The sequence below is a fragment of the Lactuca saligna genome, chromosome 3, assembly GCF_052625555.1.
Source record: "Lactuca saligna cultivar CGN05327 chromosome 3, ASM5262555v1, whole genome shotgun sequence".
Classification (NCBI taxonomy): Eukaryota; Viridiplantae; Streptophyta; class Magnoliopsida; order Asterales; family Asteraceae; genus Lactuca; species Lactuca saligna.
Window position 1 is genome coordinate 167,655,824 of NC_136419.1, and position 9,010 is coordinate 167,664,833.

Genomic DNA, 9,010 nt, shown 5'->3' on the forward strand with positions numbered 1-9,010 from the left:
GTCCTGCACTATCCCCGTGGTTAGGGTTTGTGGCTCCAGATCCAGCACCACCAGTGCTATTTGTGCCAATTTGTGGCATTGCAGCTACCACGGCTGCTGTTACTGCAGCTTGGAACATTTCGGGATCAAACTGAGGAGGTGGCGTCGGAGGTGGTGGCGTTGTGCTCCCCGAAGGTCTGGGTCTTTTCCTTGGTGGCATCGTTCTGTCATGAGTTTGCAAAAAAAAATGATCAGATGGTAAGTTTCTACTAGTAAAGACAAGTCAGTTGTTATAGAATTAGATTTTTCCTGCATTATTCTCCGATTTAAGAATTCCTTATATATAATTCATAAAGGAAGTCCATATGAATGAACTTCATGAGTTAGTAAGTTTTGTGGTCTCTCTTAGATTTTTCACGAGTGTGCTCAAGGCGATTGGTGCGGATCGTATGTATTCTTGTATTTGCATCAACCTCTGCGATACTATGGAGAGTTGTTCTACCCTGAATCTCGTTTCGGGCAACTCTACGGACCAGGATTGGAAAAATTCTATCTGCTGAGCTTCCTTCGTTTATGTTGTAGAAGCTTCGTTCTCTATTAAACGACATATGTTGGTCTTGTTCTTCGCTCCAGGTTTCCAAGCACTCTACCCAAGGAGGCGTCGAGCCTTGAAAAGTTGGACAAGGGTTAGGATTTGGAACAAGAGTCATCGGGGTTAAGTTCTCCACTTCAGGATCGGGGTCAGAACCATCAGCATAGCCTTCAGTTTGGTGACCATTCCCAGGGGTTGGGTAATCATTCTCTGGCTCCTCTCCGAGCCATTTGGTATTGTCATGGTTAAGGTAGTACGGGTCGTCGTGTGGATGGAATCCAACCATGATATCTTCGCGAGAAATGGGGATATAAGAAATAACTAAGCAAACGTACTAATTAGCTAATTATATGATGATCTTTATCAGGTACTTCAACATATTGTTTAGTGCATACTAGTTATATGTATTCGGGACAGGATAGACCATCGAATAAGCGACCCTAACTCTAAATCCCCAATCCAACGAGAACAGGAAGTAAAGCAAAGATCCACAGATTCTAAGTCTATGACGTCCTGGATACATATAATTTTAATGTATCCCCTAAGCAATTATTGACTTATTGATAAAAATCTATTTTGTTCTCAGATAAGGAATTATAATAATGCCAAAATACCCCTATGGTATTTCATTGTGGTAATGCTGGTAAGTTTTTTTTTTTTTTTTTTTTTATTTTTTTTTTGACTTGTTGCCACATCACAACCATTCTTGGGCATATACTAATCACTCCTTGGACCAGCATAGTTGATCAGGCTATGCCACTCCCAAGATTGACCATACATCCCCAGGCTTACCTGTGATATCCAACAATCATCACTTTTGTTTTGTCCTAGAATGATGCTGACCTTAGTATGTATGCATGCATGTATACTTTTAACAAAAGCTATTTATTCCTAAAGGTAAAGTGGTTTTGAAAACTTAAAATCAAAGACCTTAGTCCCAATGCATTTATAGTTTGTATATCTTATGTGGTTCGATATACTTAGCTCACTATAAACAATGCTCTGATACCAATCTGTCACACCCCCAAACCAAGGATGGAGGAAACGTCCGGGGGTGGAGGACTTCATTGACAGTATCACAACAACGGATATAATAGTGCTCAAAGTAAATACAACCACCATAAATATAATTGAAAAAATTACACCAAAGTATATGTTTACATGTTTCAAAAACAATTACATTATGATGACAAAAATAAATTGTTGACGGTTTAACGTCCCATCCTCAAAGCGATGAAGTTTTCCTGTTTCACTGATTTCCTGAGAATACAAGTAGTTTTGAAAAGTGTCAACAATTAAGTTGGTGAGTTCATAAGAGTTTTGTTTGAAGTAGAAACCATTTTCCTTGTAAAATCGATATAGTTTGATTTGCAGAAAATCCAATATTTTCTTAGTTAAGTGTGAATAGAAATATTCCTTTATGATGCATTAATGAACCCTAGAATGACTCGTAGAGTTCCTCTATAATCGTCCAGCACATATAAGTTATATAAGGTTTAAATTAGATAAAACGTTGAATATAGTGGGTCTGCCCTAGGTCCACAACCAAACAAGGAACAGGAGATGAGGCAGGCACCACTAATTCTAGGTCAATCGAGACAAAATTCTTATAAGACTCAAACATGTACGCTCAGCGATTATAGTTGAAGTCTAACAGTTCTAGATGCAATATAGTTTTAATATCATAATAACTATCTTAAGTGAACACCTGGCACTTTGTATTTGTACCCCTTTTTATATAAAAACCGGCACTTTGTATTTGTACCCCTTTTTGTATATAAACCCAGCACTTTGTATTTGTACCGCTTTTTGTATGAAAACCGGCACTTTGTGTTTGTACCCCTTTTTGTATATAAACCCGACACTTTGTATTTGTACCCCTTTTTGTATGAAAACCGGCACTTTGTATTTGTACCCCCTTTTTGTTTTATACGAGTATGTTATATAAATGATCATAAACTATACCTATTATAGTTTATTAAAATTTTTGAAATGTATAACTATACCTATTATAGTTTAGTATATTTCTTTGTGGTGTTTAAGAATCTCATTCTATGGAAGTCAAATGTATAGTACATTATAGCTATGTTTAACTTGTTTTGTCTCGTACTAATGATTATGATGGAGGATTCTTATAAATTCCGCAAGTAATTTCCTATTATATAATTATATCATAACAAGAAATACATGAATATATGAAGTTATTAAAGTTTTAACACTTTGCTCAACATGTTACAAAGTGTTTTGATAGTTAGAAGCTGTTAATTAATTCTTAGTCTTTCAGCACTGTTTTAGAAAAATCATAGAAAAATCATACGAAGTCGAAAACTAGATCCGTAAATTCTGAGAATTCACAAAATGTGTCTAGTTTACTCATAATTTTTATCAAGATTTTTAATGACCTCAAATTTGGGTGAAAAAGTCCATAATCACAGACTGGTCCGGATTGGTGTTTGAAATGATAGGCAGTTTTGTAAAATTCACCATAAATTGTAGAAAAATCTTGTGGAGATGTGCAAGTAGTCATTTTAAAGCTAAGAACTTTAACTATTTGCATCTTGTACAGTTTTGAAAAATAAAATGTTTAAGTTGTCCAAAACAGTCCGTGAATGGAGTTGAACTTTTCTGATGAAGGCTGTTAGAAAAATTTAGTTATATTCTTGGTGTTTTAACTTGTATACCCCCCCTGAAAACTTGAGAAAACATGAAAATGTAGGGGTATGAACTCACCTTGAGTGATTTCAGTAGATAAATGTTGAAGAAGAGAAGTGTTCAACCCAAGAACACTTGAAGAATCACTTGAAGATTCGAAGCTCTAACGCTAATATGATGGAGTTTGTGTAAGATATTCATGATTTGAGTAGAATGAAGTGAAATAATCATAAGGAGGATGAATTATACTTACTAAGAGTGGAAGAACACTTGAAAATCAGCCTTGAATCTCGAAATTGGAGTGGGAAAAGTTTGAGAGAAAAGTGGTGTTTGATACTTAGTGAAATGAGGGCAAATGAGAGAAAATGAGGAGAGAGGATGTTTGTTCCAGCTCTAAAAACGTGGGAATGAGTGTAAATTGAGTGTGAGGGACATTGAAGTGACCTAGGTAAGGTGGGGAGGTGTGGTTAGTCAAAGAGTGGGTGTGGGGTGGTTGCTTGTGACATTGGATAAGACAAAGTCAACACTCCACCTTTAATAATTCACCAATTTGATTTTTATTATTAAAATAATGATTTTCATCAAAATATGTTTAAATTATGAATATTTAGAGTTTATTATGTTAAAATATAATTTCTGGAGAAAATCCCGCTTTAAAATCACGAAAAACGGGCTTAAAATGTTAAAAATATCAAAAGTGGGCTAAAAGTGACAAATTTCCGAATTCTAGCCGAGGTTCGGCCTTCTGATGCTGAAACCGAGAGGAGGGAGGGTAGAAACCGAGAGGGGAGAAAGGAGAGAGAGGGAACCGAGAGAGGAGAAGAGAGACCGAGAGAAGAGAAGAGAGAGCAGAGACCGAGAGGCGGGAAGAGAGAGAAGAGACCGAGAGGCGGGTAGAGACAAAGAGTGAAGAAACGACAGAGAGGAGAGGAAACGACAGAGAGGCGGAAGGCGAACAGAGAGTGCGAGAAGCAAACAGAGGCAGAGGCTCGGTCCTCGCGTGCCACAGCCAACAGAGGCTCGGTCCTCGCGTGCCACAGCCAACAGAGGCTCGGTCCTCGCCTAAGAGGCCTCTCTTCTTGGTTTCGGTTCCTAAAGCCTATTTTTCTCGTTTTCGCCCCGTTTTGAGCCGTTTTTGACCCGGTTAAGGGTCGGAATGACCCGAATGATCCCAAAAAGTTACGGAAACTTTTGAGAGAGATTTGGGAGAGATTTCTCACACTTGGAGAGATTTGGGAGAGATTTGACATTCTTGGAGAGATTTCTCATACAAAGAGATATTTGTGAGAGTTTTCAGATACTTGGAGAGATTTGGGAGAGATTTGACATTCTTGGAGAGATTTCTCATACAAAGAGATATTTGAGAGAGATTTCACATACTTAGAGGGATTTGGGAGAGATTTGACATAGAGAGAGATAGAGTGAAAGCGATTGAGAGAGGTTCCATGTGGGACAGTTGTGAGTGTCCGGCATCGCAATGCATGGTTCGTAAACCCTGTTAAGCCTTGTTTAAGGATCCTACACACTCCCGATGAGTAAGCATCATTGTTTTATCGGTTTGGCTTGCCACTTACCGCAACTTTTAGGTTAAAGAGATCTAGTTGTACGTACTTTTCGATTTATGTTTTCTTATCAGAATAGCAAGTTGTTTAGTAAATGCTGAACGTAAGTCCTAGTACACAAGGGTTAGTTGAGCTGACTTGTTGACTTTATTTGACTTTGAATTGACCAGAATTTGACGGTTGTCACAATTGGAAACTTTGTACAGGTTCTCTTCTCTCACGATTCAACCTGGTATTAAGTTTGCTTTTTCTTTTCTCTAGATTTTTTGAATCTTATTTTTTTTATTATAACTTGATAGTGTTATTGAAGTTTTATGAAAAAAATGGATTTTTTTCGTCAGTTTCATGTATTAAAAGCTTTTTTTTTGTTCAGATTGTGGAATGCTTTGTGTGATTGAGTATTGTTACATGTTACAGAGTAATTTGACAATAAGGGGTGGGGGTGTGTGTGTATTGGATGAAAATGTTTTTTCTTCAATTAAATAATGGTTTTCATATCTTACAGACTACCTTTTTATTAATTATATTAGGTATGAAGCAATTAAGGGGGAGGTGGCAGTTAAAATATGCATGTTGAAGTTGAGGAGGCTATAAAATTGAAGTTGCATGCATCAGGTACGATTTATATGAACGTAGTGTTAAAATGAACATCAAATACAAAACTATTTTAATATTTTGTTTTGGTCATCTGATACTCCATACTTGATGTAAAATATCTAGGAAAGGTAGTGTGTAAATGCATATAGTTGCTGTTAAATTATGATAAACACTGAGTCGAAGAATGGAAATAAATTGAGAGCATGATTTTAAAGGTAATTTATAGAAGTCCAGTTGGTTCTTTCATTTAAAGTTAGATGTTGTGTTAAGGGTTTTTGACACTGTAGCACATCAATGTTTGGTATATTTGCACATTTCGTCACTAAACTTTTTTATGCTCAATTGATCCTTAATGTTAGTAACTACCGGCTAATTACCCCCTTATGCACCAGGTAAACGGAACAACCGGTGATATTGCTTACGTGGAATAAGTTTACATAATATAATTCATTTATTTTATCCATGTAGGATTTAGAGGTCAAAATAAACACATTTATTTAGCTAGAACACTCCTTCTCCGTTCTTTCTTTTTCTCGTCTTACAGTGAGTACGAAGCACTAAACCTAGGGTTCGAAGTCGTTTTCTCCGATCGAAGTCAGTGAGCAGTCAACCAACCCACAATGTCTATCTCGACGCCAAACCCTGATGGACTCTACCCTATAGTGGAGCTGAACTTCAAAGGTGTTTTTCTTAGAAATCCTTTCTCGTATAACCATGGTATCAATTTCACTTTTAATGATCACGATTTTTCTAGAATGACATACGGTGACTGTATCACATTTCTCGAACGGTTCATGCAAGAAAGTATAAAGAAGTTATACTATTGTGAACCAGGTAAGCCCTTAATATCTGGGATAACTGCTATCGCTAATGATGAAGACTATGGTGGTTTCATTTTTCATGCATATGGGATAGATGGTAAAATTTGTATGTATGTGGACCATGATGGTCAAGGAATAGAAGATTGGTTTGGTTTTGAAATAGAAGAGGAGGATGGAGATGATTCTTGCATTGATGGTGGTGAGAACGAGGATGAAATTTATAGCCTAATAGATGTGGATGTGGACTTTAATGAGGACACAATCACTATGAATAGGACAAAGGGTGATGAATTTCTAAATAGATTATGTGGCGAAGATGAAGAGGGAAATGATAACAACATAAATGATCATGATGGGCATGAAGAGGATGCCAATGTAACTCAACAACATTCCATTTTTAATGAGTTACTTCCATGGAAAAAGTAGATCCCAATACTTGGTATGAGGTTCAAAGATCCATCTCAATTAAAATCGATGTTATGCAACTATGCTGTTGCGAATGGGTACCAACTTTGCTTTGAGAAAAATGATAGGAAAAGATTGTTGGTTAAGTGTTGCAAGGGTAAGTGCTCATTTAGGTTGTGGGCATCTTGGATGAGTGATGAAGCAAGCTTCCAAATTAAGTCTTTAAAGCCAGTCCACAAATGTGTAAGGAACTACAAGTTAGGGTCCATGGTCACTTATGCTTCGATAGGGAGTCATTGTACAAGAGAGTTCTTACTTAGACAAAAGATGAGTGTTAGAAAGCTAAGACCATATGTGTCACAGAAGTTTGGCATTCATGTTAGTGTTGGTCAATGCAGGAGAGCTAAGAAATATGCACTCCAACTAATAGATGGCACCCTAGTTGAACATTATGCAAAGTTATGGTCGTATGCAGAAGAGATTAGGAGATCAAATCCAAGTAGCACTATGAAGCTTGATGTAAATCATATGCCAGATGGGAAGAACTACTTTAGTAAGTTCTACGTTTGGTTTGATGCATTGAAGAAGGGGTGGAAGGAGGGATGCAGGAAGATAATAGGTTTAAATGGTTGTTTCCTTAAAGGGATCTGTAAAGGGGAGTTATTATGTGCTGTTGGAAGGGATGCAAACAATGGGATTTATCCTATTACATGGGCAGTAGTATGTGTGGAGAATAAGGAAAATTGGAGGTGGTTTTTGGATTTACTCATTGATGACTTAGGACTTAATTTGGGCTATGGATACAGTGTAATATCTGATCAACACAAGGTAATTTAGTTGTTTGTAATTAATTTTCCTATATATTTGCATCCTTATTCACTATATTTAGAATTTGTTTACAGGGTTTGATTGAGGCTGTGAAAGAACTCCTTCCTTATGTAGAGTATAGGCAGTGTGCCAAGCATATTAGCCAAAACCTTAGGAAAAGGTATAGTGGTGCCCAATATGAAAGCATTTTCTGGAAGGCATGTAAAGCAACAACAAAGGTAGATTTTAAGGTTGCCATGAAAGAGCTTGAAGTGCTAGACCCAAGTGCTCATCAGTATCTGATGGACAAAGACCCCAAAACATGGTCAAGGGCCTACTTCCAACCAGGAAGATGTTGTGATGCTGTGGAGAATGGAATGTCAGAAAGTTTTAATGTTGTGATTGTTAATGCTAGGAAGAAACCAATTATCACCATGCTAGAGGAGTTGAGGATGTATATGATGGAGAGGGTGTTCAAAAAGAAATGCAAGGGTCCAGGATGGGGCAACCAAATTTGTCCAACAATTAGAGAAATAGTGAATGACATTAATAAGGGTCTAAGACATTACCAAGTCTTACCTAGTGGACTAAATCAGTTTGAAGTAAGAGGAACTACTATTGCTTATGAAGTGGATCTTGAAGAAAGAACTTGCTCATGCAGGCTATGGCAGCTTAATGGAATCGGTTGTGTCCATTCTGTTGCAACTATTAGTTTTATGAATAGGGATGTAGAGTCATATGTGGACAAAATGTTTAGTAGCATCACTTATATGAAGGCATACAAGTTTAGGTTAGCACCTATGAATGGAAGTAATTTGTGGCCTGCAACTGATTACACCCCACCTTTACCTCCTGTTCGCAGAGCTATGCCTGGGAGACCTGCAACTAAAAGGAAAAGGATGCAACAGAAACCCCAAACCAGTCAAGTAAAAAATCAAAGACAACTACCAAAACACAAAACAAAGGTAAGGAGCAGGTGAAGGTATCCAAGGCTGGTAAAAAACAAAAATGTAGTCTTTGTAAGATTGAAGGACACAACAAAAGAGCTTGTACTTTAACAAGGCCTCCTAAAACTAAAGCTAAAAGAAAAACAAAACAGGTACATAAGTATTTAAATGGTTAATCGTTACAATTTCTTTTTAAATTTCTAATAATGTTTCATATTGGTCAATCAGGGTGTAGCTGAAGCTCTCAATGAGGATGAAAGTAATCAATCTAATGCAGTCAATGGTGGAGGAACAGTAAATGATGGTGGAGAAGCAGTCAATGATGGAGGAGCAGTAACTCATGGTGGAGAACTAGTCAATGATGGAGGAGCAGTAAATCATGGTGCAGAAGCAGTCAATAAGGTGCATGTACAACAAGACTATGATGAGGTGGAACTCACTCCTTTAGAGTTTGATGCATCAGCTAGTAGAGAACCTATTCAGGTTCATGTACAAGAACAGGAGGCTAGAGAAACACCACTTGCAACCCAGTTGAAGAAAATCATGAGGAAGAAAGCTGAAAGGATTATCAAGTTGAAACTGGGCAAGAAAGTTGGTGGAAATGATGCACCTGGGAATTCAGAAGCTAAACATGTTACTCTAGAATAA

At 37.3% G+C, this 9,010-nt stretch overlaps 1 protein-coding gene across 1 annotated transcript; it reads left to right on the top strand.

Moving 5' to 3' along the window:
* Positions 1 to 6,677: 6,677 nt before the first annotated feature.
* LOC145036134 (uncharacterized) lies at positions 6,678 to 9,010 on the top strand. The gene is made up of 4 exons (XM_078984610.1): positions 6,678 to 7,436; positions 7,511 to 8,341; positions 8,440 to 8,514; positions 8,591 to 9,010. Exons 1-4 carry the CDS (start codon positions 6,678 to 6,680, stop codon positions 9,008 to 9,010), a joined length of 2,085 nt encoding a protein of 694 aa, XP_078840736.1.

Coding starts and splice junctions, on each gene's coding strand:
- LOC145036134 (XM_078984610.1), top strand. CDS start 6,678: ATGTTATGCAACTATGCTGTTGCGAATGGGTACCAACTTTGCTTTGAG. Junction 7,437..7,510: donor TAATATCTGATCAACACAAG/GTAATTTAGTTG, acceptor ATTTGTTTACAG/GGTTTGATTGAGGCTGTGAA. Junction 8,515..8,590: donor CTAAAAGAAAAACAAAACAG/GTACATAAGTAT, acceptor TTGGTCAATCAG/GGTGTAGCTGAAGCTCTCAA.